Below are 17,541 nucleotides of genomic sequence, written 5' to 3' on the forward strand. Positions count from 1 at the left end.
TATGTTGCTGCAGGGGGGGGGGTGTTGCTGTAGGCGCTGCTCCTGTGCTATCCAATGATTCACATGATTTCAAAATGATTTCTAGGACTTTTAAGGAAACTTTCAAGATTTCTAATATGCTTTAGCAGCTTTAAAAAATGTTCCCCTCCCTTCCCAATACATCTCAAAGCTTGTTCAGCGTTTTATATTAACAACAATGAAAAGAACATGAGATACATACGGGAAGTCATGTATGTGATTATGGCATCGTTCATATATTCCTGAAGAACTCGTGTTGCTGTTTCAACTGGCAAGCTTAAAGTTTGTGTTACTCTCGGCGAACCCAAGATGGCTTGGAGTTGTGCCCCTGCATCTTGAGCAACCTACGGAAAAATGAATACATGAATAGCACAAAATAAGAGTCAGCAAAGGTACATTATTTTGCGTTTTCACCCTTATCATCAATTTAGCCATATTTTTATTTTATTTTTAACCCAATTTTGTGCGCATAGCAAGTTTTGCATTTTTTGCTTTATTTCTGCTTTTTTTTGGTTTAATGTAGCTCTTTGCCTTTCTTCGAAAAACCTATTTTGCGGAAAATATTTTTTAATTAATGTCAATAAAGAACTGTGGTTTATACTATTGCGAACTATCTAGTCCTATCTAGTGGCCAAACTAATTAGAATTGATTGGGGGGTCTTGCCATAACTTGTAGAGATAGGGTAAGAGATCTGAATAAATTACAGAAATAAAAAGCCAACACCTACTTTCCCTGGAATCTTAGAAAAAACATATAACTTCTCACGTTGTGCTGAACGCACGAAATACTGTTTTAATGAAACTTACATCATCAGATAATGTGAATTTTATTTTTTCGATTAAACGGAGCAGAAAAATATTTTTTAAATTCAGTCCTTAAAAACATTGTGACATACCTGCAGGAAAAACGCTAAAAATCATCTCAAAGGATTTATCATTTGGGCACTTGGGGAGTTCCCTGTGGTATCATCCGCTTTAATCGACAAGCTAGCCAATAAAAGGATGTAAAATTTTACGGTCTTTTCAGTCAAATTTCAAAGTCAAACCATAAATTCTTGACTGATCTCAATGATTGCTAGTCCCCTGGGAGAACTTGCTAATAGACCCTTTGTCTTTATGACGGTCAGCCGACGTTAAAAGCTCGTGAAATGGTTTTTGAGCTTCAAAGATTACTTTAAATTGCTTTTCAGCAATACACCTTGAAAAGCTAAAAAAAATTCCACGCTGTTATTGGCAATATAAATTAATTAACTGCTGGAAATGGTGACAGCAAAGAGGTTAGCTGACACTATTGACTTTTCATCAATGACCTCGTAATGAATCAAAGAATTTAATTAAATTCCGCCATATGTCGCAAAAGGGAGGGTAAATCAAATTACTACTGCTGTTTATGGTAATTACTATTCGTTTTAAGTTGGACTTGACTATTTATTTTAATTTTTAGTCGTTTCGGGTTTCATTTATTTATTGATCGTGTCAATCACTATCACAAATCACTAAAAATAAATAAATATATAATTTTCAACTACAGTAAGGATTATTGTTCAACTCAAAAACTAGTTAGACAAATCAATCGAACATGCTTAGCTTGGGAGGCTGGATTAAAGCCTCAAATTGATCAGAAAAAAGTGTACCATAATACTCTATGAGTCACCGTAACTGTACTGGCACAAACATATTCTGTACAAATTCGCCTCTACTTTCCACGTCTTTTTTTGCAGACAAATGTCTGAAATACCAAAGAAAATATATTTTTTAATGGGTGATAATCTCAAGCTCTCAATCACTACAGTCGAACCTTATAAGGAACCAAAGGTTGAAATAGCAAGACAATCAGAGACAATGCTCTGCCTTTGCCTGCAGTAAAGAGCCATAAGCCTTCAATGAGTTTTTTTTTTTTTTTTTTTTTTTATAGAACTACTTCATATACAATGTCAGTCGTAAAAAACTTCGAAAGGAACTCAATTGATTGAAAATTCTAGTGCCCGTTAAGAGTCAAAAGTGAGCGAGGGGACCAGCCCCTTCTCACACCCTTTTTAACTGCCCCCCCACCCAGTCAAAAGTGACCGTGGGGACCAACCCCTTCTCATACCCTTTTTAACTACCCCCAACCCCCCAATGACATCTGATCACAATTTTTAAAGTCATTTTTTTTCAAAATAGGCTAAACGACAAATAGCTGTAACCTAGGGGATGCCATGACCCCCAAAGCCCCAAGGGCAAGAGATATAAGTTATGCAAGTGTAAGATGTGCAAACCCCCATGCTTTGCACATCAGATTCGATATTGAGAAATGTGGGCATGTTTGAGTCTCTAGAAAGGCTAGGGGTTTAGGGTAAAACTTCCGATGTTAAGGGGGATGTTGAGCTAAATCAAAAGACATTATGTGCATCCCGGTTTGCTACTTCTACTACTACCACTACCTCCACCACTTCAACTACTACTATTGAACTAAATTAAAAGAGTTAAAGTGCCTCCAGGTTGCCAAAAAGGCATTTCGGCAATAATTAAGGAATGACTAAGGCTGAGTAACAAATTTTAGGGAATGGTAAGGGGGTGTTGAACTAAACCAAAAGACATTATGTGCATCCAGGTTACCAAACAGGCATATCGGCAATATTTCAAAGACAACTAAGACTATTAAGATGAACCTACTAAGTAGCAGCTAAGGGTATTAAATCAAAACTTTCAGAAAATGTTTAGGGGAACATTGAACTAAATCAAAAGACACTATGTATATTCAGGTTGTCGAAATGGTCCACCTGTATTTTCTCAGGAACGATAAGAGTATTAACTTGAAATTTCCTGCGAATGTTGAAAGGGACGTTAATCTCAATTAAAAGACATACTGTCTATCCAGATGTTATAATGACATCTTTTCAAGTCGCATCAGGCAAACACACGTTAAAGTCACAAAAAAAAAAAATTAAAGAGTCAGAAATAAACAGAGCTGAGTGATACCTTTGATATACATTTATTTCCTTATTACAATTTTCATTCCTGGGCAATCTTTTGAATGTTCTCTCAGGAGACTTCTTTCTATTATATTAAGTAAAAAAACAAGTTTTTTAACTGAAACTAAAGAGCGACATTAAAACTTAAAACAAACAGAAATTATTCCGTATATGAAAGGGACTGTCCCCTCTTCAACACCTCGCTCTTTACGCTAAAGGTTTTTATTGTTTTAAAAAATAAAGTTGTGAGAAAGCGTCAAACTTTAGCGGCAAGAGCGAAGCGTTGAGGAGGGGACAGCCCCTTTCATATACGGAATAATTTCTGTTCGTTTTAAGTTTTAATGTCACTTCTTACTTTAAGTTGAAAACACATTTTTTTTTATTTAATTTCCGAACGTTTTTAAATTAATGTAGGTTTTGATTTTAGCTCACCGTACATGAATAATTAAAACAAAATTTGCCTATTAATGATACCTTTTTTGGCTAAATTGCTTTCTCGGAAGTTGTTTAATTTACTTACGAGCGTTTTTATTACTTATAAATATACGTAACTTACGAATTCGCTTACGTAACGAACTTCTATATTCGTATATTTTTATTACGTATATTAGGGGGATTTGCCCCCCTAGAAAATCTTCACGCTAAAGTTTGAATTTTTTCCAATTCTCTAAGAATGACCCCTTAATCACAAAGACCGTTAATTAGAATAAATAGCTCTTATGAAATTACAAAAAAAAAATATAGCATAAAGAGCAAGGTATTAACTCGGGGGCAAACCCAATCATATAAGTAACATTTTCTGTTCGGTTTAAGTTTTGATGTTGAAAGTTTTTCGGTTGAAAACTTGTTTTTTTTTATTTAATTTCTGATCATTTTTTTACAATAATTCTGGGAAATACGGCGCCCCCGTCATAGTAATGTCCCTTCCCCCCTGGAAAGATCATCCAACGTAACCACCAATCCGCCCCCCCCCACTACCAGAAAAAATCCCCCCTGAAAACGTCTATATACTTCCCAATAACCAATAGTGTATGTAAACATTGGGCAAAGCTCATAACTTGCAGCCCATCCCCCAGGGACTGTGGGGGATTAAGTCATCCTCAAAGACATAGTTACTTTATTTTTTGACCATGCTGAACAAAATGGCTATCTCAAAATTTTGATCAGGTGACTTTGGGTGGAAAAAAATTAGCGTGGGAGGGGTCCTAGTTGCCCTCCATTTTTTTGGTCACTTAAAAAGGGCATCTAGAACTGTTAATTTCCGTTCGAATGAGCCCTCCCACGAAATTCTAGGACTACCGTGTCGATACAATCACCCCTAAAAAAAAAAAAAAAAAAAAAAAAAAAAAAAAAAAAAAAAAAAAAAAACACGCATCCGTGATCTTTCTTCTGGCAAAAAATACAAAATTCCACATTTTTGCAGATAGGAACTTGAAACCTCAGCAGTAGGGTTCTCTGATATGCTGAATCTGATGGTGTGATTTTCATTAAGGTTCTATAACTTTAAGGGGGTATTTCCCCCTTTTTTCGAAAATAAGGCAAATTTTCTCAGGCGCGTAACTTGATAGATAAAACTAAACTTGACAAAACTTACATATTTGAAATCACCATAAAAGTCTGATTCTTTTGATGTATCTATTGGTATCAAAATTCCTTTTTTTAGAGTTTCGGTTACTATTGAGCCAGGTCGCTCCTTACTTACTGTTCGTTACCACGAACTGTTTGATTATCCAGAAATTGCTGTTGAATCAAAAACTTACTTCAAGAACCATCCTAAGCCTTAATTTCAAATTGAACGAGATTTATGTAAAACTTATATTGAATATAATCAAATGTAATTCTCATATTATATATATATATATATATATATATATATATATATATATATATATATATATATATATATATATATATATTATATATATATATATATATATATATATATATATATATATATATATATAAAAGAACAGAAATTAAAAAATAGCAATCACGACAAACATAAAGATAACAGATACTAATAAAGATGAACTGATAAATCCTAAAGCGAGTACAAATTAAAATGAAGACTCAAGTCAAACTTTAAAAGAGCTGAAATTGCTACAAACAGGAGCTTGGCTACACCCCTAACCATAGACTTACAAAGTCCATTGCGGCATTTGAGCTGTTCTGAAAACCAAATAGTATATTATAAATATTTATTACAATAATAAAATTGAAAAATAAAATCTTGAATCTTGGATTTCTGAGATTTCCGGGAATTGATATCATTGTATATTAAACATTCAGCTTGCTTTCAATATTTCTTTCCAGTCATATTGATTATTATAGTGACTTTGTTTTTTATTTTTCGTTGATGTTCTGAAAAATTAAAGCGCACTGTTAAAATACAAATACTTTTCAATAAAACGCAAATGACGCAATAGAATGTAGAAGGCTTTTAATTTCTGTTCATTTTACACCTCATTTATTCTTTAATAACAACTTCTAGTCGTTTTAAGTTTGAATTATTATGGGCTTTATTTTTCCTCGTCTTATGTTTTAATATGTCTCTTCACTTTTCTTTTAAAATTTTATTTCGGAAAGTTTTTTTATTGGTATCTGAAAAAAGTACCTTAGAAATCTGTTTCACATTGATTTTTTTTCTTTTTTGAGAAATTTTCTAACCAAAGACTAGTAATAGCCTATCATCCATTACAACTTGTGTGGAGTTTTGACCATTTTTTTGTGTGTGTTTCCTTTGGTTCTCCTAAAATATATTACTTAAAAATATCGTCAAGTTTAGACATACTAAAAGCTTGCTCTGAACTAAACAAAAATTGCCAAATGTTGAGGTGTTTCTGATGTTTTCTAGTTTTAATTACCACTATACGTTTGGTGATACTGATCTTCCAAAAAGACAACTAAAAATGTACCCAAGCAGAAAGAGCAAACTACACAATTTGACAATCTCGACTGAGATATGAAATTTCCCCAAAGCAAGTTGTCAAAATGTTTGTAGAGGATGGTTAACAGGACGTTAAGATCATCAGAAGTTCTGCCACTTACTCTTTTCAATTTAATGGGAACATTGTTTAAGACCCACAGGTAAAGGTTGAGGATCTTGGTAGAAATTCTTTGATTAATTACAAACCTCAACCACACAAATGATATTCCCTATCTAACAGATACCACCTATTAAATTACTCCTGGTACTGTATTTAACAAGTTAATGCAATTTAACAATGCCCTGGAAAGACAGTAAATAGTACCTGGAAAAATGTAGCAGGTACTTGAACCGTTATGACTTTTGCTGGACCTTGTACAGTTCCAGGGGGCCCGGGAACCGAAATTTTTACAGGGACCATGCTTACACTGCCAGCAGTTGGAATATTCGATGGGACGTTTCTTAGTACTTGATTGGACGTCCCAGGTTGACCTCCAAGGCCTCCACCACCTAGAACAAAAATTATGCATACATTTCTTATTTTTACATTCTATGTGACCTAAAAGGATCCATACACCTAGCTCTGTTATTAACAAGATCGCATTTGTTTTCCAAAAGTTAAACAAATATAAAAGAACACTTATTGATAAGGTTGAAAAAACTATTTTGGACATTACAATGTTTCATATTCTACACAGAGACTAGACTACTTGGACTAAAATCAGAGCTTGTAATTCTACTATGACTGTCTAGGCTATAATTTCCTTATTTTTCTTCCAATATTTGGCAAGGAGGTGTTATTGCATGTGAACTTAAAAGAAAAACTGTAAATTATATTCAAGGCTAACTCACCCATGAGGGAAGACGACATGAGGGACTTGCCTGAGAAATACCTGAGGACTGTTTCAGAAAAATGTTTGAGGAAATACATGAAATGGATACAAATTTGTATATTTTTTCCTAAAAAAAACAAACAATTTTTTGAAAAAAAATACTACCAATTGGAAAACACCTTCTGAACCCACTCATATGACAGGGTATATATTAAAACTAAAAGCCTATACAGGTCATGGTTAATAAAAAAAAATATAACACTATACAAATCATAAACAAACACACACCCTAATCCTATTAAACTATAAATAAATTACAGGAAATGTACCCTATAAATCATACTTGTGCCCAAATAATTGTTCCCATCAACCTTCCGTCAAATAAAAAAACACTGTATCTATCCAATGAAGATAGTTGACATATCTTCATTCTTGAAGATATCACGACTGGAGCGGGAAGGGTCTAAATCACGATTAAAAACCTCGATTTGACGCCCCAGTCTCCGTGGGGTTGTTTCCGAAATCAGAGAAATATCATTCAGATCTGAAAATAAAATAAAGAGTAGCTTTGATTAACCAATCTATGACTCACAGGGATTCCGTCACCCAAGATTAGTCAAAAGAATCCTGTGGAAAAATTGGCAGCATAAAAATACGCCCCTTTTTCGGTTTGAATAGCCCCCCCCCTGTGCTCCATAAGAAATGTTCCAATTCCAAAGGACCAGGTCAATGGGGTCATATTATATGGTGTACGGTTCCAAGATGCTGACAACAAATTGTTCGTTTCTAAAGTACTTTTGCGTGATTTTTGAGGACTTTTGTATACCGTTTCGTATTAGATACTTTTAGAATCATTTAATATTATATTTTATGGCTTATAACAGCTGAAACTACCATTGCTGATCTTTTAATAGCTTTTATTTCCAAAGTGTAATAAGTGTGTTGGAAACGACTGACCTTTTTTTCAACTCAGTTTTTAATTCCATCGGAACATTAATATAAACCAGGTGTTCAAAAATTACGTCATACAAGTGTTACTATTAAATAGTGATAGGAGCACAGCAGAAAAAAAAACTATTTCAAAAAATTTGAATCAGATCCTACGGCAACTTGCTTTCCATTTTCGTGATTTCTTTTCAAACACAGATGTTCATATGTCAAATCTTTAGGGAGAAGAGAGGTTTGTCAAAGAGGTTTTCCTGAACAGGGGAGGGGGATCAAAAAAAAAAAAAAATTTTAGCAATCATTTTTCTGCCAATCAGATTTTTCCTACCTATCTTAAGCGGGACTATGCTGCACTCCACCCTCCATTAGAAGAATTATATCTATATATTTTTTTGTAAAAGATATAAAACTTATGAAGTGAATACTACACTTACTATAACAACAAACTAACTCAGAGCAGTCTTAAGGTGGCTTGTGTATCAGGACTGTCATTGAGAGTTTAACAATATCCCAAGATCCGCTTGTGAAAAACTTCAAAGTTTCGAAGATATCAAAAGATTTTAAATAATAATAAATATCCCATACACTTGCAAACTTTTTAAGGGTATTGTTTAATATATCAGTAATTTTTTGAAGATCCCAAGCTCAGGCATGGAATCTCAAAATCTTGATGAATATCTCAAGAAGTGGCATCCCTGTTTGTGAGCATTCCTCCTCCTCTCCATCCTATTTCAAGTATATTTGCATTTTAATGAAAATAATCCTTATTTCGAGCTGTGTTTTTATTCCTCATAACATCAAACAAAAAAGAAAAAGATCACCATAATACCAAGATTACTGAAAAAAACAAATGAATGTGGATTGACAGTTTAATGTCTATACTGATATTCCTTCCTGAAAGTCTTCATAATTTTGGATTTATTGAAGTTAAAAACAGAATAAATATTTAAAATATATTTTGTTTCCAGTCAAGTGCAGATTGTGTTTTGGTCTTTAGATAGCATGAGGAAGTCAAACCTAATCCTCACATTTTCGGTTTGTTTTAAGTTTGACTCGGTTATTTATTGCAACCTCTGTTCGTTTTGGGTTTTATTTATTTATCAATGGTGATTTATGGCATTTTTGCACTTGAAAAATTATTTGACTTTATTTCTGCTCATCTTTGGTTTAATTGAGCTCTCCATGTTTCTTTGAAAAACTTAAGACCAACAGAGAGAAAAATCTCAATGAAAAAAAGGAGACTGCGGCCAGTGGAAAGAAAAGACGAAAAATGTAAAACAACACGGATATTTCGCCTGTATAAAACAATGCGTCTTCAGCACAAGATAAAAAAACTAAACTAAAAACAAATAAAACCACCACCAAAAAATACAATTGGCGCAAACTGATCCACGTAGGGAAAATCAGCTATTAGAGTTACTTTAGTGAGGACACCAAAGCAACTGAGATAAAAATAAAAAAAGAGATTACGTTAATTATTCTGTTATGAAATAAATTTCTTGTTGGGTATTAGTGGATCAACTTGTTTTTGTCTAATAAGTAATATATTACCCTAGTGGTTATTAAATATCTTAATTTCCATATTGATTGTTCATTCATTTTTGAAAAGACTATCATAAATTCAGTCAATATTTAAATTTCTCATATCCCTATTTAATGAAAAGTTAAAACACATTTTTTTTAATTTCTATGGATTTTCTCGCCCATTGGGTGTTATCCCTACCATTTGGAATAGCTAAGGCCTCATAAAATTTTACAAAAGGATCAGGTTGAAACCAAATAAGCTCTGCTAAAGCTGTAACAAAGGTTTCCAGAGACTTGGTTAATTGTAGGGATTTTTCTATTGAATTTCGATGCTCAATCAATTTTTCCAGAAATTATTGTCGATTTTTACCAATATAGAACTTCCCACAAGAACATAGGATTTTATAAACCCCGCTTATTTTATTTCCGGGCTGATGAGTTCCCAAAATTTAAGAAATTACCCATTGGTTTCATCGATTGAAAACACGTATCAATGTCAAATCTACGCAAAATCCGTGAAAGCTTCTCACTCAAACCAGGTACATATGGCAATGAAATGAAACTTTTAGATACGTTTAAATCTGAAGACTGAGAAACCCCAATACCCCAATGTTTAACACGTCTATTTTCAATTATTTTATCAATAAACTTAATTGGGTAATTATTTCAAAACAAAATATCCCTCAAATATAACAATTCCAAATCCAGAAATTCCTGGGAATAAATTCTGAAGGTTCTGTTAACTAGTGATATTACAACCCCTTGTTTGACCGACACAGGGAGGTATGAATGGAAATTCAAATACCTATCATTGTGCGTCGGTTTTCTATAAATCGAGAAAAGTAAGTGGAGATCCGTTTTAAATAATAAAGTATCCAGAAACAAGGCCGTACCCAGGATATTTTTTCGGAAGGGGTTTACTCAAAGATATTTTTTTCGGGGGGAGGGGAGGTTACACAAAAAAACTCATATGAAATTTGTTTATATCCGTTTTTGTTATGCTTTTACGAGTCAGACAAAACATTTGGGGGGGGCGGGGGTTCAAACACCCCTAACCCCCCCTCTGGGTACGGCCTTGTCCAGAAAAGGCAATTTGTTATTTTCTTCAAGCTCAACTGTAAATTTAATATTATTATCAAAACTATTTAAATGTTTACAAAATAGGTCTAAGGAGTCCAGCCCATGTTTGTTTCCAAACGCAGACTACGAAAAGATTTGCCAATAAAGGAGCAAGAGAAGCCCCCGTAGGTAACTCAAAAACCTGCCTATAAGACTCTCCTCTAAGACCAAAATAAAAACAGAATACATTTTCCAGGATAACTAGTTTCATAATGACTTGGATATCCAAACTGGCTAAGGTAACATCTTCTATTAAATCAAAGTGTTTTTCTAATTTACTCTTTAAAATGTGCTCACACTTTTTTAAATCACAGAAACCAACAGTCTCGTTTGTTGTTTTTTTTTTTTTTTTATTGAGATTTTTCTCTCTGTTGGTTTTTTGTCATGGCTGGCCAGTTAGGCTTAAGATCTTTCATTTGAAAAACTTCTCTAGTGGAAAAGTTTATAAAATTACTTTCTGCTCGTTTTTAATTAAAATAGTCTTTTTTACTGGTTAAGAAAAGAATACTTTAATCTTTTTGATTTTTCTCTATAAGAATTCAGATTTTGGCTTACTATTTACAAGTTGAACAAAATTGTTGAACCAATTTTAATAACATATGCTCTTTTGACAATTTGGATACACATACTATCTTTTAATTAAGTTCTACACCTCCTCAACTTTCCTTGAAAAATAAAACTTGATATTCTATTCCGTTCCTAAGACATTGTATCTATACTATTTTGACAACCTGAATGTACTTACACCCTTTTGATTTATTTCAATAGCATGAGCAGAAGTATTAAAAGCCGTGCCCCTGAAAGCTTAGATCTTGATATATTTTTGAGAAGTCTTATTGACAACCAGCATGCACAGTGCCTGTTGATTTGGTTTTAAAGCAACATAAACTTTCTCTGAAGTTTCCTACTTTACACCCTGTTCCAGCCCTAAGATATCCTGCCTAGATATCCTGATAACCTGGATGCACTTACACCGTTTTGATTTAATTCAAAAGTAACAACAATAGTAGTAGTGGTAGTAGTAGTAGCAGTAGCAGTAGTAGCAGTCGAAGCAGTAGCAAAAGTGGTTATACTATTAGTAGCCCTGGACGTTTCAGCTAAATACCCTAAGACATTGCTGGGATATTGCTAATACACCCCTCTGATGGCCCACACGTACATAGTGTGTTTTGATTCAGTTTAACACACCCCTTATGTTGTCCTGAAAGCTTTGCCTTAATACTCAAAGCAATTCCTTAGATATTGCTGGTATTTCCTTTTGATTACCTGCACGTATATAGTGTGTTTTGATTCAGTTCAACACCACCCTCACCATTCTCTGGATTGCGTCTTTTTGGTCTAGTTCAACATCCCCTCCTCATGCCCTAATATTTTCAACTTAATGCTTAAAGCGTTTCTGAGATATTGCTTATATGCCCTTTTGACAGACTGCACACACATAGCATGTTTCAATTTAATTGAACCTCCCCATGAATATTTCCTGAAAATTTATCTTTAACTCCCTTAGTCTTAGTAGTAGATATAGTAGTAGCAGTAGAAGCAGTATGCATATGGTAAGTAATACGGCAATAGACCCTTAAGGTCCAAACCGGCAGTGCTGATCACCATTTCATGGGCCTTCAGCCAGGAAGTGTAATGGGGGACTGGGGACCAACCATCCTATGCTTTCACACACCCTTCCTGCTTACCTTCCCCAGATTTCTCCAGGTACCCATTCAGAACTGGGTTGACTCTGGCTGAGCATATAGTCACACCACTGACCCCGTCCCATATGCATATGGTGACCCCTGGTACCATATGCATATGGTACCTATTGGTTGGTTCAATATACCCTCAAAACGCACTGAAAGTTCAACTTAAGACTCTAAGCTATTTCTGAGACATAGCAGTTATGCCCTTCTAATGACCTACATCAACATAATGAGTCTCGATTTCAACCTCCACCTCAACATTCCTGAAAGTCTCACTGGAATATCCTTAGCTTCAGTAGCACTATTAGTAGCAGTCGTACTGGTAGCAATAGTAGCCGTAGTAGTACTAGTAATAGTAGTATGCATATAGTGCCTTTTGGTTATTTCAACATCCCTCTTAACATACTCCAAAAGTTTTAACTTAATACAATAGACCAATTCTTGAAGTTTTTTTTTGTATGCCCTTCCATGAACCTACATGCACATAGCGTGTTTCGCTTTAGTTAAAAATTCCGTGGTAATTTCAACTTCATGTCCTTAGCTCCAGTAGCAGTAGTAGTAGTACTAGTAGAAGTGGAAGCAGTAGTAGTAGTAGAAGTGGAAGCAGCAGCAGTATGCACAGTGCTTCTTGATTACTTAAAAATCCCTCAGAACACACCCTGAAAGTTTCAACTTAATACTCTAAGCTCTTCCTGAGAAATGGCTGATATACCCCTTTGGCAACCTGGATGCACTTAGTGTTTTTAATTTAGTTCAACACCCACCCCCCCCCCCCCCCTAATATGCCCTGCAAGTTTCAACTTAATACTCTAAGCTGTTCCTAAGACATTACTCATATATTCTTTGACAACCTGCATGCACATAGTGCTTTGATTTAGTTGAAACTCCCCCTAAGCTTTCTCAGAAAGTTCCACTTTGATAACATTAGCCTCAGTAGCAACAGTGATTGTAGTAGTAGTTGTGCGCACATAGTGCCTTTTCATAAGTTTGAAATCCCCGTTAAAATACCATGAAAGTTACAACTTAATACTCTAAGCAATTGCTGAGATATTGTTGATACAATCTTTAGACAATCTTTATCCTCATAATGTGTTTTGATCTAGTTCGACATCCCCCTAAACATTACCTGACAGTTTCATCTTAAAGCTCTTAACTTCAGTAGTAGCAATATTTGTAGAAGTAGTAGCATTAGTATTATGGTTTTTCTTTCTACTTCTCCCTCAACAAATACTAAAAGTTTCAATTTAATACCCTAAACTGTTCCTGGGAAATTGCTAATTCAGTATGTCCTTTGACAACCTGCATGCACATGTTGTTTTTTTTATTTAGTTCAACATCCTCTCACTATTCCCTGAAATTTTCAACTGAATGCCGTTAGCTTTAGCAGTAGTATCAGTAGCAGTAGTAACAGAAGTAGCAGTAGTAGCAGCAGAAGCATGTAAATATTGCCTTTTGGTTGGTTCAACATCCCCTGAAGCCAGACCTGTAAGTTTACACTTCATGCTCCAAGCCGTTCCTAAGATATAGCTGACACGCCCTTTTGACAACCTGCATGCAGTAATAGCACGTATATATCATCTTTTGATAAGTTGAGCATCCCTCTCATCATGCCCTGGAAATTTTGACTTAATATTCTAAGATGTTCCTAAGACGCTGCTGATATGTCCTTTTGAAAACCTGTATGGAAATGGTTGGTTTTAATTTAATTTAATGTTTCCCTCAACATTTCCTAACATTTTCATCTTAATACCCTTAGCCTTAGTAGTAGTCACCATAGATGTAGTGGTTGTAGTAGTATTAGTAGTAGTGTTAGTTGTAGTAGCATGCACACATTGCCTTTTGGGCAGTTCGTCATCCCCTAAAAGTTCCAATTTAATGTCCTAAGCCATTCATGGAATATGCTCTTTTGACAACCTGCATGCACATAGTGTATTTTGAATTAATTTAACTCTCCCCTCAATATTTTCTGAAACTTTCACCTTCATACCCTTAGCAGTAGTAGGAGTCATAACAGTAATAGTATGAGCAGTAGTAGCAGTAGTGTTAGTAGTAATAGCAGTAGTAGTGGTAGTAAAGTAGTAAACGTAGTAGCAGTGGTAGTATGCACCTATTACCTTTTTCTCAGTTGAATATCCCACTCATCATGCCCCAGAAGTTTGAACTTACACAAAGCTGTTCCATACATATTGTTGAGATGCCCTTTTGACAACCTGTATGCACATAGTGTTTTGATTTAGTTCAACTCCCCCCCCACCCCTCTCTAACATCACCCTTAATATTCTCAGCCTTAGCACTAGTCACAATAGAAGTAGTAGCTGTAGTAGCAGCAGTAGTAATAGTAGTAGTAGTGGTGTGCACATACTGCATTTTGGTCAATTGATACCCCCCCCCCTCATTGTTCCCTGAAAGTTCCATTTTAATACACTAAGTCATCCTTGAGATAGGCCATTTTGACAACCTGCATGCACACAATGTGTTTTGATTTAATTTAAAATTCCTGAAAGCTTTTCCTGAATGCACTTGGCCTTTTTGGACACCATGAAAGGTAAAACATACCTCTGGACATTTCATTAAGCCTGTGTTGTAAAGCATGATCAGCTGTATCTGTTTGCGGCCTCAGCACTTTTGAAGCTTGGAGCTTCTGCTCCCACAACTGTTTGAGTTCTCCTAAAACTGTGTCATCATATCCTTCATCAAGAAACGCATCTTTCACACCAGCAGTAACATCTTCAATTATCTGTCGATAAAATTTTGCCTAAAAACGGGAAAATTATATGTAAACAAGATTAGTAATAATACATCTTTACTTAGTGAATTTCATGTACAAGAAATCAAGTTTAAGATAAAGGTCATGTGAGTAACTATTAAAGCATGGTGATTAAACCAAAGTTTTAATTTTGTTTTCCTTTCTTTTATTTAAATAATCAAGTCAGGATTTAGAAAAGATATGTGGCTCAAACACTTTTTTGGGTCTCAGTTATGGTGTACATCTAATTGTGAAGATCTAAAACTGCTTTAGTTTTTAAAAGAAAATGACTCAAAACTCAAAGGTTAGTGTCTATTATAGGGGAAAAGGGATGGAGTTAGATGCTTCAAAGGATCTTTGTGGGGTATAATTTAGGTTCCTGATGCATTCCTGAATGTTCTATTCAGTTAACACAACTACTTTCTGAGACGGCACTAAACCTATCATGAGGGACTATAATCAACCATAATTTAGTCTATAGGTATATTCCTGGAAGTTTTATTCACCCAGTTCAACAGCTTTTCAAAAAAGCTTTAAGCCTCTAAACTGAATCTTTACTAAAAAGGGCAGCAGTTATGCTGCTAAGTAAAAAAATACGATTAGTAGGGAGTCTATAAGCTCTGCATCCACACAAAGGCTGTTCTTTCCCTTGGTACAAATGAGAGAATTCCTCCATGAAAGAAAAAGCATGGACAATTGATAAAACAATAAAAATAATGCACAGATCAAAGATGTGTGGCAAAACTTTCAAAATCTAAAGATAAGAAAAAAAGCCTACAGGTCATATGGTGGCACTATGGGTTTGATCTTACCTTGTTAATATGGGACCCATATATCAAACCTTCCTTTAGCAACACACTGCAGGTCTGACACAGGGACCTGATTAGTCAAGATACACTGTTAATCTGATTATTTACTTTTAAAGCCTACAACTTGTACAGTCTTCAAGAAAGATGGTAGGGAATCTACAGAACCAGAGGAAAAAAAGAAGATCCTCCCAGATAGTTCTATGGAAAAATAAAATTATTTTATCCATCAAGGAACTATTGGAGCAAATAAAAAGAAAATGAATCAACCCCAAACAGACTTCATTTCTAAGAAATTTGAAACCATCTTAAAGAAGCTATGGCCTGGAGCAACCAGTTCTGACAAAATACAAAACATTATCCTGAAAAATTTACCAAAGGAGCCCAAAAATACGCTTTTGCCTTTAATAAACTAAGTCATTACCAGTCAATTACCAACCAATCAGTGTCACCTCTACTGTTGATATAATACTTAAAAGCACAATTAACTCTCCAGACCTTCAACATCTGACTCAAGAAAAGCTCGTGTCCCCATGCCAGCATGGTTTCCATTTCACTTGATTGGTTGAGACTAACCTTATTGATGCATATGAATATGTCACCAAGCTTACAGATAAGGGTTTTCCAGTATACATGATTTTGCTGGACTTTGTAATAGCATTCAATAAGGCATACCACAGGACACTGCATATTAAGCTAGAAACTATTGGAATTAACACATAAACTACTAACTGAGTGATCTGAATTTTTCTGAGCAATAGAAAACAGGTAATAAAAGTGTTTGGGGAAAACAGGGAGACATTTCTTTTGGATGCTGCTGAAGTGAGAAATGGAGTGCCTCAAGGCACAGTTCCAGACCCAATTATATTCAATATCTTCATTAATGATGCACCTCTTAATATCAAAATTCAATCAGCCTTTGTGAAGATGATTCAAAATTAATTTGGGAGGGAGGGCCAGGCTGGCCTCATCTCATCGGACAAGGAGGCTTGTTGGCTTGGTGAGTCCGTCGGATCGGGATTTGAGCTAGGGGGCTTAGAAGCTGGTGTTTTCTCTGGGGTGCGTGAGGCATTGGGGGCGCTGGACTTGGGGGTTTTGGTTGGTTTCATTACAGGCTTTATTTGGTATCGTTGGGCAGCATTTGCTTCCATTGCTGCAAAGGGGTATGGGATGGCCTTCTCTGTTGATATTTGGAGTATTAGAGCTCTTTTCTTGTATGCAGGGCATAGTGATTTATTTGTAGATTCATGTGGGCCTTTGCAATTGATGCATGTAGGCTGAGTGTTGTTGCAAGTAGTCAGCTCTTTAGGATGGAAGGATTTACAATTACTACACTCTTGGAGAAATTCATTGCATTTGTTTGTCGTGTGTCCCAGTTTGAAACACTTCTGACACTGAATAGGCTTAGGTTTGTATTCCTTGTGTGGTTTGATTTGCCCAAATAGGAATAATTTGTCTGGGATATCAATTTTATACTTCAGTGTGAATAAGAAGGATCTACTAGTTTTTAGGCCATTGGAGTTAGGTTTTCCAAGTTTGGTAACATCCTCAACTGGTATTATGTTTCCAGCCCTATCTGAAAGGCCTTCTTTTAACTCCTGAGTAGATATCTCTGGGGGAACATTATACACTACTATTTTTGTTGGTGATTGTTTTGGGTTCCAATTAGCTGCAATAATTGGGGTATTCAGAAGGGATTTAAGGTTAATTATTGTATCTGCTGATTTCTGATCTTCTACAGCTATTAGCAGAGATCCATCACTGTTAATGTTAAGAGAGAACATTGACTTTAGCAATTTAAAAATTGCAACTCTTATTGCAGTGATCATTTTTATTTCAAAGGGGGTAGTGGGAGTAATTTTAAGGTAAATTCCTAAGTTTTTGGAGGGAGGATCTTGGGCAGGGAGAGGGGAACTGCTTTTAATTGGGGAGATTTTTTTCCTTTTTTTAGAACTTCTAGAGAGGACCTCTTGAAACCC

The 17,541-nt window shown here is 35.1% G+C and overlaps 1 protein-coding gene across 2 annotated transcripts in view; it reads right to left on the minus strand.

Annotated features, from left to right (window-relative positions):
* The window catches only part of TfIIA-L (transcription factor IIA L), a 54,942-nt gene that overhangs the window by 24,185 nt on the left and 13,216 nt on the right, over positions 1-17,541 (minus strand). For both annotated transcript variants that reach the window (XM_089086888.1, XM_089086887.1), the window contains exons 2-4: positions 14,567-14,765; positions 6,224-6,408; positions 221-362 (exon numbers count right to left, since the gene is read on the minus strand). In XM_089086888.1, coding sequence (XP_088943014.1) covers positions 221-362; positions 6,224-6,408; positions 14,567-14,765 — 526 coding nt within the window. The remainder of the gene's footprint in view (positions 1-220; positions 363-6,223; positions 6,409-14,566; positions 14,766-17,541) is intronic.

Source organism: Artemia sp. Qi Xiang Cuo, chromosome 3 (assembly GCF_049724085.1).
Source record: "Artemia sp. Qi Xiang Cuo chromosome 3, ASM4972408v1, whole genome shotgun sequence".
Classification (NCBI taxonomy): Eukaryota; Metazoa; Arthropoda; class Branchiopoda; order Anostraca; family Artemiidae; genus Artemia; species Artemia sp. Qi Xiang Cuo.